The sequence below is a fragment of the Lonchura striata genome, chromosome 7 (genome assembly GCF_046129695.1).
Source record: "Lonchura striata isolate bLonStr1 chromosome 7, bLonStr1.mat, whole genome shotgun sequence".
Taxonomy (NCBI): domain Eukaryota; kingdom Metazoa; phylum Chordata; class Aves; order Passeriformes; family Estrildidae; genus Lonchura; species Lonchura striata.
The window spans coordinates 34,447,237-34,461,656 of NC_134609.1; the positions used below are offsets into that span (position 1 = coordinate 34,447,237).

At 50.5% G+C, this 14,420-nt stretch overlaps 1 protein-coding gene across 1 annotated transcript in view; it reads left to right on the forward strand.

The window, feature by feature from the left end:
* The window catches only part of CDH23 (cadherin related 23), a 185,805-nt gene that overhangs the window by 99,979 nt on the left and 71,406 nt on the right, over positions 1-14,420 (forward strand). The window contains exons 11-13 of the mRNA XM_077784783.1: positions 865-1,053; positions 9,261-9,410; positions 10,177-10,335. Of these exons, the coding sequence (XP_077640909.1) occupies positions 865-1,053; positions 9,261-9,410; positions 10,177-10,335 (498 nt within the window). The remainder of the gene's footprint in view (positions 1-864; positions 1,054-9,260; positions 9,411-10,176; positions 10,336-14,420) is intronic.

Below are 14,420 nucleotides of genomic sequence, written 5' to 3' on the forward strand. Positions count from 1 at the left end.
GCTGCTCTCATTCTGGAGCACACAGTAAAAATACAGCTGGATTGCTCCTCGCTGGGATCAGCCTGTTCTTGCTGTTGTGTGCAGAAGCAGTGAATAGCAATGAGCCGTGTGGGTCGTGATAGCATTGCTTTTCCATGCCCACAGCAAAGCAAGATTATCCAAAGGACAAGAGGAGGGATTCGGCTTGAAAAGGCTGTTTCACGAGTCTTGCTTCTCTGACATTAAAATCTGCACTCTCTTCTTTTGGGAAGGCAGAATTAAAGTCCTTCTTGAGACAGAGGTGCGATGTGGACTCATGACTCAGCTCTGTATTTAGACACGTGTTGCCAAACCTATTTTAAGGTCTAAGTCTTTTTTTCCTCTGGCGCCCTAGTTTTCAGCATACTGAGTGGTTCACTGTCAGCTCCCAGTCCCACATCAGGGATGGCAGAGGAGAGAGCAGGAGTGCTCTTTGCCCTGTTGAGCCTTCCCTTATTTTGTGGACTGTCCCCTACATCTCACAAGGGACATTTTTTCTGTTTAAATGCTTGAGGCACAGAAGTCTCCTACTTGTTTTTGTGTGACTCTGGATCCTGCCAACCTGATGCATGACAGAGTCAAGGAAGAACTTGGCCACAGCATCCTAAGGGAAATGTTAAACCCCTGGGGAGGTTTCTGAGAGTGTTCTGGGATCAAAGGATGAGTGATGGGAGAGCTGGGCTAACATCTCCATGTGTTAATGGAACAATGGCAGAGCCACTTTGGAATCCTTCTGTGGCAAAGTGGAGGAAGAGAAAGCTGCAAGAGTCTCACCACACCATGTACACTTTCTTTCCATTCATTCTTTCTGGAGAATAAAGGCTGCCCTGTTTTCTCTCCCTGCAGGGGACAGAGCTGAACGATGACCGCACTCCCTCCAACGCCAGCGTCACCACCACCTTCAACATCCTGGTCATTGACATCAACGACAACGCCCCCGAGTTCAACAGCTCCGAGTACAGCGTGGCCATCCCAGAGCTGGCCCAGGTGGGCTTTGCCCTTCCCCTCTTCATCCAGGTGCAGGACAAGGATGAGGTGAGGTATCCTCTCCCTCCTTTGTGGGGTAGCACTGGTTTGGTGTCGGGGTGGGCAGGGGAGAAGTCACTGAGGTACCGAAGTGCACGGTTCTGTCCCAACATCCACTTTCTCAGCTCTCACTGCTGCCACTGCTCTGTTTGCTGTGTACCCCGAGTCCAGTTTCCCTCCCCAGTGTGGAGGCACTAATGCAGTCAGGATTGCACAGCTCCTGAGAGCCAGAAAATAGGATTGTCTGGGAGGCTGATCCCTGCCTGCCTCTTGAGGGCTCTTGTCAGGCAGCGCTTCGCCAGTCTGGTTTAGCAAAGGAGGAGTTTTCCTTTTGGGCTCCCAACGGGGACATGCCAGGGATAGGGAAGACAGGAGCCCCAGGCTGAGTCAGGGAGGAGGTAGGAGATGCCCCTCAGAGGGGCGAGGACTGGGATACCAGTTCATCACTGCAAACAAGCCAGGAGTGCTGGAGCCTAGTTCCTCCCACGTGTCAACAGAGCTCCTATTTGTCATGCGCCGATCCGCGCCGTGTTTGGGATTGCAGCCTCTGTTCCAGCCTTGGGCTCCCAGCCTTCAATTACTCTGATTATCTGACTTGCACAGTTCACGTCTGGCTGCTCCTGTGTGCTGGTCCCCCCCAGGCCCGCCACGCTGCCGGGTGCCTGCTCCAAACTAGTGCTGACACCTCATGGTGAGCTGTCCAAAATCGCTTGGAAAGGCTCTGCCCGCAGGCTCCTGCTGTTCCCATTCTTCTTCAGGCTGAGCAGGAGATGAGGGGAGAGGGTTTGTCAGAATAAATGCCATCCTAGAATGGGTTGGGTTGGAAGGAAGCTGAGAGATCAGCTCATTCCAACCCCCCTGCCACAGGCAGGGACAGCTTCCCCTAGACCAGGTGGCTCAGAGCTCCATCCAGCATCATGGCAAAACATCACCAGGATGTTTTCCTGATGTTTCAGGTAATGGGAAACAAAACCATCCCCTCACAACCCCCAAAATCCCAGTGGGTCAGTTAAAATGTGGATCTTTTAAGTTGCATTTTCTGGCTGAGAAGATGGATTTGCTATTCCCCAGCCCTGGGTGGAGTTCACCCCGTCTCATCAAGCCACCCAGAAATCCCATTTTTTTCCATCTGAAGTGATTATGACACAGAACTAATAACTTACTGGTGACATGATGTCACCATCCAGGAGTTATGAGTTCAGCCTGAAGAGGTGCAGATGAGCTATTAAGCAGATAAAGAGACTGTTTTTTCTTGAAAATGTCAATTGCTAATAAAGAAGATATGGATATGACAGATGCTTAGGATAGTTTCTGAATAGAGCTGCTGTCGTACTTGCTGAGAGATGTCAGCAGATCCATTCTTGAAGGGCATTGTAACACTTCTGTTTGTGCCACCAGGATGAAGGATCTGTCATTATTTCTGGTTAAAAGCTCATTTTACTGGAGTGACTCCCATTCAAGAAATCACTTTTCAGCCTTGCTAATTTTAAAATGGGAGAATAAAAAATAGCCTTGCCTTCCCCATCGCACCAGCAAAAAATACAGGCTGTTCTTTTGATGTATTTATTTAACTTCCTGAGATTTCCCCAAAAGAATTGGCTGAGATTTTTAAAACTGCTGAGAGAGGATCTTTTGTGCTAAGGGAGTCTGAAGGAGTTTTACTGTACACGTCTTCAGAGACCATCATATTAACACAGATTGCTTTGACCATGGCATTATTTTCACTGATAAGAAGCAGAGGAGATCTGATTCTTGGAATATCTGGAGGGAGGAAAGTTATAAGCAATTGGTTACCTTTTTTTTCTGCAATATCCTGTGATGGATCTTCCTTATTTCCTCTCATGGATGCTTGCTACTGGGTTAACTGTCAAGGTAGCACTTTGGGGGGAACAAAGAGGGAGAAGATGCCTGGCTTGTGAAAAAGATGTGTATGAGATAGAAGTAGGACTGCACCTGCAGCCAGCACTGCTTCCCAGAGAAGTATTTGTAGAGCTCTGAAGACCCACCAAGTTTCAGTGAAAAAACTACAGAAAGGTTAGATAGCTGCCTGACAGTGATATTTTGGATGCTCAAGTGCCCCATGAGAGCTGTGAAGGTTTTACAAACCATCTGGATTCGAGGTAGCTGAGGTGGCACTGGGCTCTCTCTTCTCTCCATGGATGCAGGGCTGGAGGGATGCGCTGGCAAGGACCGAGGTCTTCAGGCAGGGATGTGACTGAGGACGTGGCTGACAGAAGCTATTCTGGCAGCACTGGCTTCATGCTGGAGATGACACAACTCATTTGTGTAAGGGGCAGAGGGAAGCCAGAAGAGAGTTATACACATCTCCAGGGAAAGCAGAGAGAGAAATAAATGAGAGCAGATGGGTTGAGACACAGGAAATCAAAACCGGAGTCTTTGGGAAGATCGCTTTGCTCGAGCTTGTCTCAAGCCTCCCAACTTATGTCACAAAGTCCTGGGAGAGTCCCTTGGCAGATTGCTTTGTTTCCTTGGCCTGGGTCTGGCCCCTCTGGAAAATTCAGGCCCTGCTCCTTTAACCCTCCAGCTTGTTGAGGTCCTGCTGTGAGGGAGCAGCCTGGACTCTGGCCCGTGCAGGGCTCCTGTGGGTCTGGGTGGTTTTGGGGAGCCTTCCTGTCCTTGTGCTTTTGTAGAGCTGGGGAAAAGGCTGTCACATGGGTCTGGCTTTAACACACACCGTGTGGGCTGCCAAGGCTGTTAAACAAGGCTTTTCAAAACCAGGCCCACACAGCCTTTTTTAACCGTGGGGTTTTTGGCCTTTCTTTCTTCTGGTGTGTTTTGCACAAACTGAAATGATGGTTTTTGGAAGGAGTCAGATTAAACGATTCAGCAAAGCACTTAAAAATGCATTTCCGAGGCACACAAGACCACACTTGAAAGCCTATGCTTGGCTTTCCCTCTGTGCTGTAAGTGCCTTTCTGCAGCTCAGTTGGCATTAACCTCTCAGACAAGGTTCCCAAGCGAGTGTCTCCAAGGAGAAGCCCTTCCTCGGAGCGCAGCCCCTGCAAACTCCCACCTTTCACCCCCCAAACGTGGTCTTGCTCCAGGAGGAGCTGTGAGGTGGGATGGGGAGCTCCTTAAGAGGGGAGCTGAGCCAAGGTGGCCCCACACGTGGATTGGGGTGCAGCCAAGGGGTGTTCAACTAGGTGTGCTGCTTCTCCTTTCTGCATTCTCTAGGACTTACTGAAAGGTAAATCAGTACACAGGGTTTGCACTGGGTTTTCAATCTGCCCCTCTTGAGCAACTTACCTCATGGAAGGTGTCTCTGCCCAGGGCATGGGTTGGAATGAGCTGAGCTTTAGGATCCCTTCCAACCCAAACCATTCTGGGATTCTATGAGCCAAAAAAAAAAACATTAATTGCTGTGCAACTGAGTTTCTCTCCCGCCAGATAGAGAGCAGACCCTTGAACAGCTTTCCCAAGCCATTCAAGAGCTGTTTATGAAAATCCATTGAGGTTTCCCAGTGTTTAGGCTGAGCCTATACTCAACTGGACACCCTCAGGCTGTGGTTGGGTTCTCCTCATTCACATTGTGGTGGTGCAGCAGGGGGGAATAAATCCTGTGTGTGAGGCAGAAGATTAGAGCATTGACTTATCTGCTTTTACAGCAAGGTTTGTTTCCAGATTGAGAACAAGAGCCCTGATCTGGGGAGCAGGTTGGTGTTAATTCACAGGGCTCATCTGCTGCTGGGCTGGGATTTAAGAGAAATGGATGCTGATTTGGGGGACCTGGATGCTGATCTGAGAGACATGGATACTGATCTGGGAGACATGGATGTCCTTTTTGGATATGCTGGTGTTCTGTACCTGGTGGTTTGATGCAGTATCACAGGGAGAAGGCAAAGTTTTGGCCACCCAGGAAAAGGAGCAGGGCATCCTTTGGGGCATCCCCCATTTCTTATGGCTCTGGGATCCACGTAATCCTGTTAAGGGAAGCAGCAGCCTGCTCTGCCAGGGCATGCTGGGGCAGCCAGCTCTCCCATGGTGGCTTCCACTTGATTTTCCTCTGCGCAGTTGAGTGAAGAGGAAGAAAAGGGCAGAAGCTGTCTGAAGCACCACTATCATGGCCTGACATTTTAAAATCATTTTGAAACAATTCTCTAATATAAGCACATCGAGGAAGGTAAATGGGGAATTTAAAATAAGGAAAATCTGGGCCATGGGAATACGCTCTCTTTGTTGCACAGAGCTCCACCAAAGACCCCCACCAGGATATCCTGTGTGCCCATGTGTGTGCAGGTGGCAATATATGATTCATCCAGAGCATATATATGCATATGACAGGCACAAGCACTATAAATATGATCTACATGGCAAGAAACTGTAAAGGGGAATTGACAGCACACGAGTATTCTCTCCCAAAAGTGCCAGCTGCCAGTCGGGCTGAATTAGATTTCACAGGGGTTTTTGCAATACATGGAATTCACCAACAAATTACCCTTAAAGAGGGAAAATCAATCATTTGGAGCAGAGATAAGCTGAAGGCGAGGCAGCCTCGGATTGATCCCCGTCTGTGCAGGCGTGTGTGGAATTCAGCAGATAACCTGGGGAGAGCAGGGAAGGAGAAAACTCCTCCGGGAGGGAGGGAGCGGGCAAGGGCTGACACAGGAGGGACAAAAAGATGGGAGAATAGAGCTGCTAGTGTGGGGAGGAGGATCAGAAGGGTCGGGGAGCATTTTGCTCCAGGCATCCTGCATTGCCTGCGAGCCCAGTTTCCTTAGGGATGCGGGGAACAAGTGCCAGTGCCCAGTGAGCTCTCAAAAGGGTTAAAGGCAGCGGGTGGGACAGGGGTGCTGGGATCCCGAGCTGGCTGGGCAGTGGGACAGAGACAGGCAACACCCAGAGAGGCTGTTCCGAGTTAAATTCTTTGAAATGGGTGCAGGCAATAACCCTTGTGTTTTCAGAGGAGGGATTAAGTACCATTTGTGTCTGACTCACCAGAGCCAGGCCTAAGTTATCCAAGCTCTACCAAAAGGCACTAGTTGCTTTCAAAGAAACCCCAACTTCTTCTTCTTTCTCCTTCCTTCACCTCCACTCCTGAACTCTCAGCTTTCCTTTCTTTGCATTAGAATACAAATAGAATTTGAATGAATTCAGAATGAAGGATATTAAATCCTCCGTAGTTTGCTGTAGGTAATAGCCCAGAAAGTGCCTAGAAATTGACTGGGAGGAAAGCTGGCCCTGCACTGGGTTTTGTGCTTCAGGAAGGCAGGGCTCTCCATTTTGGAAAAGCAAATTGCACTGAGGGACCCAAAGGCAAATCTGTACTGAGGCAGTGTGAAAAGGACAAAACCGAGGAATCCCAGGCTGCTTTTCCCAAGTCTAGTTCACTTTGTGCTGAAAATGATTGCAGGAAATCAACCTACCCGTGCACCTCAGGAAATGTTGTGGGTGTTGAAGGGTTGTCTGCTTTTCTAGGGATTTGGCTTATTTTATGTTTTACTTTGTATTCTTGTGTAGCCATTGGTAAGTGATGCTAAATATTTGCTGTGAATGCTGGAAGGTGGAATTATTCCAGAAGCATTTCTGTGTGTGCTGCCACAAGGAAGGGGCTGAGTGGGAGCATTAGTGGTGGATGAAGCCAGCAGGTGATAGTGGGTGGAAAAGCAGCAATAAAAACTATGATCCATCCTCAGTCCCAGCTGAAACAGCTGATGTGGCTGCCCCAGCCTCCTGGTGGGAGCAGGGGTTTCCTGCTTTGTAGTGAACTCTGCCACGCGAGTGTGGATTGCAAGTTAGGAGAGCAGATTTTTGTCTCATTCACAGCAGGTGCATGAGCAGGTCCCACATGAAGCTTCAGACCTCTGGGGTGACAGCTGTACCCACCTGCTGGCATCTCACACCCTCACACCTGGGCTCCTGCCCTTGCCTGCCAGGGTCCTGCCTATGCCCACGGCTCTCCCCCTGCAATTTCAGAAGGGATTTCAGGCTGGCAACCAGGACTGTCTAAAATTCTCAAAAAATGCTGTGTGATCAGCCAGTGTGGCTTTTTGGAAGCAGGGTTTGGTTGTGAGGTTGATGTGGCAGCCACGGCGCGGCTCCGGTTACGCGCTCCGAGGAATACGCGCACGGAGAACAAAGCCGTAATTATGCCCAACTGCAGCTCCAGTTGTCTTTGAGCTGAACCAACATGAAATTTCCCTTGGTTGTGGTACTGGCTGAGAGATCTGATTGCCAGGAAGGAGGCAGTGGGCATCAGCCTTGAGCCACAGCGAGGCAAACCCCGATCACTGGCATGGGATGAGAGGAGATGGAAAATGTGTAGTTGCATCCCAGTGCTGGGTGATAGCAAACTTCCCTCCTTCCAAAACCTGTTTTTTATAGGTCAATTTGTTTCAGAGGGAGACAGGTTTATTATGGTAGGGTTGCTGAGCTTTGGCAGGCTGCTCCTTAATTTGTGGCTCTAAAGGAAGGCAAGGGGCTCGGTTGATTTGCAGTGGTGGGGAAAAACTCGAGCCATGCAGGAGCTGGGAGGTCAGGGGATGGAGAGGGGAATGAGCACCTAAAGCAGGTCACTGATAACATCCTGCTCCTCATCCTCGGTGCTGCAAGGAGATGATGGTGCTGGGTGGTGATCTCTGCACACCAGGATCTTTGAGAGCCCAGGGATGCAGCGCTTGTTTTTCCTCTTCCCAACCACGTTTCAAATCCCTTGTTTGCTCTGGGTGGCAGGAGCAGGTAGGAAGGGGTGAGGGAAATGTAAGCAGCTCCCTGTGGCTTCCTCTGGAGTGGGGGGTCCTTGCTGTGAGCTGGGCTTAGCCAGACCCTTCTGCTGGGCAGCTGATAACAATTTGAATATTCAGAGTTGCTTTCAGGCATCTGCGGGGGGCTCGCAAGCTCCGGGAACCAGGAGCAAGGAAAGCAGCATGGGGGCCGAGGCAAAAAAATAAATAGCTGAATAAATATATAAATGGCAACTCACAGCAGCCCTCCCCAGAGGCAGCTGTATCCCCCTTCTCCAGACCTCACATAGGGAGACTGAGGCACTTGAGGGGCTCCTAATTAGGGATAGTGGGTATCTGGAGCTGATCTCCTTCCCCACCTAGAAGAGAATTAATCCACCTGGCTCTCTTCCTGCAAATACTTGGATTTCTTTTGATGTTTCAACTTTTATCTCGTGCCTCCAACAAACTCACTCTTCCCTGGCTTCCAAGAAAATCCCTTGCATCTTGCTGCCACAAAAGGTGCTCTCGTGTAGTGAAGGGAGGGTGCAGGCCCTGGGAGGGATCCTGAGGGCTCCTCAGCAGAGATGGGCAAAAATTCCTCAGTGGAGTAACTTTTTGTCACTGGTGGGAAATGGGAAATGGTCATTTGTTGTAAGCCAACATCCTGAGGGTAGGGCACAAAATAGCTTGGGAAGTAATGTTTCCTTATGCCATTCTCTGTATCCTCTGCTCCCTCCCTCCCAAGGGTGTGTCTGGGGGATCAGGAGCATCCCTCACTTCCTTGTTCAGGACTAAAACAGCTCATGGGTGGTTCCAGTCTACCCTGAGATGTTCCCACTGTCCACCCACAGCATGCTGCTGGGCTCCTGAGGCACTGGGTGCCTTTGTGTGGTTCTGTGAGTGTCCTCGGGGCTTGCTCCTGCTGAGGGGCTCCACTGGGAGATGCTCAGTGTGCCCTCAGCTCCATGGACTGCATGGAGGTGTGCAAGGAGAAGGGCAAGGCAGAGATTCTGCTCATGTCACCCACTCTCAGCGGTCACACTTAGGCAGATTTTGCTATTAGTGCCCCTTCGTGCATTTAATTGGCCACTTTTTCTGATAGGAGGGAGATCATTCAGGGAAAATTGGAAATTCATCCCCAGCAGCTTCTGAACTTGCTTTTTGTGTGCTCTGCTGGGCCATGCTCTGGGGAGGGGGCCATGCTCAGAGCAAGGCTTCAAAGGCACTGCTATGTCTGTGGCCTTGCTGCTTTGCTGGCCAGGTCTTGGGAAAGGAGGAGTTTTCCCAGTTTCCCAGAGCTGCCTTACTGGGAAAAGCCTTCTTCTGCATGGGAGAGGTACCCAGGCTGTGGCCCCAGCCTGAGGCAGTGAAAGCCCAGCGTGTGACCCCCTGTGTGGAGCGTGCACCTTCAACCAGCAAAAGGGACTTTCCCTCTGTGTGCTGTGCAGGGTCATCCCGGGGTGCATTCCCACTGCTCTCATGTGCACGTGGATTTTGTAAATAAAACACCAACCTTGCTTTTTCCCTTCCCAGGGACCCAACAGCGTTTTCGAAGTTTACCTGGTGGGCAACAACTCCAACCACTTCATCATCTCGCCAACCTCCATCCAGGGGAAGGCGGACATCCGTGTCCGCGTGGCAGTGCCGCTGGACTTCGAGACCATTCCTCGCTATGAATTTTCGGTAAGACTGCGCCCCTAGGCTCTGTGGGACAGCCACAATTTTCAGCTTGACCCAAGAGTGGCCATTAAACATCTTCCTCTCTCTTATCCAGTAGCTGAAGAGGGCCTAGAAGAAAGATGGAACAAACTTTTCAACAGGGCCTGTTGCAATAAGGACAAAGGGGGATGGCTTTTGATGGTTGATTTAAATTAGGTTTAAGGAAGGTTTTTTTCCCATGCAGTGGTGAAACACTAGAACAAGATACCCAGAAAGGTGGATTTCCCATTGCTGGAAACTCAGGGTTAAACTGGATAGGGCTCTGAGCAACCCAGTCTAGTGGAAGATATTCCTGGCCTTGGCAGGAGGCTGGGCTATGTTGCCTTTAAAGGTTCCTCCCAACCCAAACCATTCTATCATAATGAAACTATGAAACAATGGAGCACTACAGAACGGCCAAAAAATTGGAAATTATAATAAAGAAGGAAGTGGGGAAGAGATTTGCTCTGCGCTTTCTCTTTTCAACATCTAAAGGCTCAGCTGCAAGAGCTTAAGCAGAGCAGGGCCATAAAAGCTTTATAGAGCATAAAACTTTGTTTTAAGAGCACCTATCAGGCGCCAAAACCCTCCCCGTCCTCCTGGTCCATCTCTGTTGGTGGTTTGTCTTGAGCTGGCTCAGCTGGTGAGGGAGCTGAGGAAAGCCTTGTTTACTCCACTAAAGAAGGATGGGTAACTCTCCCCAGGCTTCCCAGCATTTCCAACCCTCCCCTTGCCTTCCCATTTTGCCCAGCTCTTCGCAAATGAGAGCGTCCCAGACCACGTCGGCTTCGCGCGGGTGAAAATCAACCTCATCAATGAGAACGACAACCGGCCCGTGTTCAGCAAGATCCTCTACAATGTCAGCCTCTTTGAGAACACCACCGTGGGCACCACCGTCCTCCAGGTCCACGTGAGTAGGAGCATCCCACTGCTTTTGCCGAGTCCCTGACACGTGTGTTGCCTCTATGGTGTCCCTCACCCAGGGCTAGCCCGGGAATGGAGCATTAGGAGGTGCTGGTGGTGGGGTTTACCTGGTGGGCAACCTGAAGTCCTCCTCCTCTAAGTCACTAAAGCCCAAACAGACCAAGAGTAACTCATTTTTAACACAACAATGCATTTGATTTGCCTTGAAGTGTCTGGAGAAAAATGGTTCTCCAGGGAAGTGTGGAAAGTAGCCCCAGCTCCGTGATCCCTCCTCTCCGCTTTATTTGCCCTGGAAGCTGGAAGGTTGGCGGGGTGTAGACTTCTCATGGGCTTTTGGAGCAGATGTCTTGACCTTTCCTGTTCTCTGGAAGGTGTGTATGTGTTTCCTGCCACACCAGGAATTCAAAGAGAGAAATGCACTGCATTTCATCTGCAGACACCGATCCCAGTGGTCACGGTGCCCCTGGTGTGGCTTTTCCCACTGCCCTCTTGGGAAGCATCATCTTCCTCAACCAAACCGAGGTCAGTTGCACCATTAAAAGAGCAGAGGATGGAAAAGAAGGGGAATGGCTCTGTTTAGCAGAGTGTGGTGTTACATGGCTGGCAGCAGAACAGAGGTGGGAAGAGGTGTGGTGATAGCAGGGGGTGTTTCCATAAGGCTCATTTCCTCGGGGTTGGTTGGAATCCTCATGGACAAGACACATTTCCTGGTGCATGAGAGCAATGGCAGCACCAGTGTGGGGCACAGCAAGAACCACAGCAAAACCCTGTGCTGAAATACCATTGGAAAAGGCATCAAAGCTCCTCTGGGATGGGGAATATCAAAACAGGGAGCACCAAACCCCCTGCTCCACTTTGGGTGTGTTACTGCCACTACCATTAGTTGTGAATGAGTTTGCTTGGCTCCCTCTTCAATGAATTTTCTCCAGCTTCCCTCCTGCCCCCTCCTGGTCCCCCTGCTCTCCCAAGGCACAGCCCCTGGTCTCTCATCCATGCAGGAATGCCCACTCAGAGGATAAAAGCCCGGACAAAAAGAGTTGGGTGCATGTGCCTGTGTGTAAGTGTGTTTACTTTACAAACAGATGGTGTGAAACAGTATAGAGCCCCCAAGCTGTTCCCATCTGACAGTTATTAATATTTCAAGCAGATGTTTAGCTAGTCAGGCCGTCAGACACTAAACAATGAGATTGTTACTGCGTCTCCTCTTTCCCCAACTTCCAGCTATGCCAGCATTTCAGAGCGAACACAAAATGCCAAGAGTTGAATCTTCTATGGTAAATCAGAATGGATGCAATTAGTGCTGAAATCCAAATTGCCCTCCCAGCTGATCCCAAACTTTTAACAACCCTCATAAAGTACCAGCTCCTCCTGCTGTGGCCGCTTGCCTTTGAGCTGCAGCCCTCTGGTCGCTGCCTGTCTGTGCCATGTCCCTCCACCTGTCCCACGTGCTGCAGACAAAAAGCCTGCTTTCCTTGCTAATAAATTACTCCTCTCCTTCTCTTCCTTCTTTTCCACTTGCTCGAGAATATTCCTGGATGTTCACACATATGGGTTAGAAATGGGGTTTTGGAGAAAGACTGGCCAGCCACATGGCATGCCCACTCCTTTGGTGGTTGCTGGATGACATCCTCATGAAACAGGACTTTTCTTGGCTCTCTTCTTTTTGTGCTCCTTTGTGCAAATAAGTGCAGGTTTGGAGAGACAGTGGGGTTCAGGGTGCTGAGGATAAATCAGGTGGCTTGTAAGGTCAAGGAAATAGATGAGCAGGGATGAAGAGGGGAGTGTGTGGGCTGGGTGAGTGGTTGCTGAAGGGTGGCAGGAGGCTCCATGCCAGCTGCTGCTGCTGGAGATGGCCAGGCACAGCTGGCAGGACAGAGCAGTGCCTGCAGCATCTTCCTGGCAGGGAGACAAGCAGCTAAAACCACAGGAGCTGAGGCAAGGGGAAGTCACTGATTTTCTGCCCAGCCCAGAGTTCTGGGAAAGGAGGATAAGTTGCTCCCAGCGACCCAAAAACCCCTGGACTGTTTTCCCATCTTCCAGTGAGTGCATCCTGGCTATCCCACCTTGGCTGTGGCTGATGGGCTGTGTGGAGGTGAGGGGAAAGGCTCTCCTCAATGCCACCCTCTCCAGGCTGCCCTCAGCATGGCCAGCTGAAAGGGAAAGGCAAAAGGAAAGAGCAAGTAGACTTCATTTGCAGTGACAAATGGCCATTTGTTTCCACAGCATTTCAGCTCCTCATGTCAGTGACAGCAGAGAAACATTGCCTGTTGCAGGTATAAATCAACTGTGAAACAACCCCAAGTGAGGCAGCCACAGGGACCCAGAGGTGCTGCCTGCTCCCCGCTCCCTGCCTCTTTTCCTTTGCCCAGGGAGGAGTGGGCTCAGATCCGTGGATTCCTGGTCAAACCTCAGCCGCTTCCCTGGCACGGAGCAACCTTGATCCACCCTCTGAGACTTTGTTTGCTCTCTGCTTAGCATTCCCTCCATCTCCCTGTCCATCCATCCATCTGTTTAATTCTGTGCCTGAAAGACATTTATTGTTTAGACTCAGGTAGTCATTTGCTTGCACAAGAACATCTGGAGAGTCCAGGCTCCACGGGAACAGCTCCTGCCCTGTACAGGGAGCCCACAATGTGCCCAAAGGCAGCCTTCTCTCCTGCCTCCTTGCTCTTGGAGCATGAGAACAAGCTGAGGGATCTGAGAAAGGGGCCAGCCTGGAGAAAAGAAAGCTCAGGGGGGCCCTTCTGGCTCTGCACAACTCCTGACAGGAGGGCACAGCCAGGTAGGGTCAGGCTCTCTTTCCAGTTAACTAGCAACAGGACAAGAGGAAACAGCTTCAAGTTGTGCCAGGGGAGGTTTACATTTTCATGTTAGGAGAAGTTTCTTCAGTGAAAAGGGTGGTCAGGCATTGGAACAGGGTGACCAGGGAAGTGGTGGAATCACCATCCTTGGAAATGTTCAAAAAGCACATAAATATGGGTTGTGGGTGCATGGTGAGCTTGGCAGTGCTGGGTTCGTGGTTGGACTCTATGATCTCATTTCCAGCCTTAATGATTCCATGACTGTTTACACATGTGATAAACTCCTTAGGCCAGAGATTCCTGGTTTTGAGGTGTGAAGGGCTCCTCACTCCAGCCAAAGCTTCCAGGCCACATAAATCATGGCTGTTTGGAAGTACGTGTCCATTGCACGTCCATGACAACTGAAGGACAAGCAGCCTGTCCAGGGCTCTGCAATTGTTAGAGGTCTCTTTCAATGCAAACTTCATTTTTTCCCTGCCCCAGACTCTGCTGTGCCAGGAAAAGGCAGGCTGGAAAAGCTTGGAAGTCCCACACAACAGCAAACACCTTTTGTGAAGCAGGAGCAAAGCAGGGAGGTGAGCAGAACTCATCCTGAGGAGATGGGCCAGTTCTGCCCCAGTACCAGCAGATATTGAAATATATATTTTTTTTTCTGAAACAACTGGCCATGAAGCCTTTTAATAACATAACAGAAAAGGTCAGGGAAAGAATTTCACACTTCTTGAGCAAGCAGGCAGCCAGTATAACTTCATGCCTTCCAGGAATGAGGCAGAGAGAGCATCGCACCCTGGATTAACTGGGGCTCTGACACCTCCACCAGGTCCTGCCTGCCTGGTGGCCAGTGCCTTTTGATGGGTGCTGGCTTCCCTAATAGGAGCAGGCTGGAAGGATGGACCTGGAGAGGTGTGCTGAGGCGTGGTGCCTGCTCTGGCTTTGGGAGAGGAAGCTCTGGGGAAGGACCACCTAGGGGGATGAATGGCTGTGTCCAGCTAGAGCTGTGATCAGAGTGATAGAATGCTTTGGGTTGGCAGGGGCCTTAAAGCTCATCTAACTCCACTGCTGTGGGCAGGGACATTTTCTGCTAATCCTTAGGCCCTTGGGTCCAGAGGCAGGAGAAGCCTGTTACTTTCCATCCTGCTCCAGTCTGCCTCATTGCCAGCAGCTGGGAGGAGTGTCACTGCTTCCCAGGCCCTCCTTCAGCACCTCAGCTGGGACAGGAGAAGGCAGGGAAGTCTGGGGGCTCCAATGGCTGTGAAGGAGACTGGTGCTG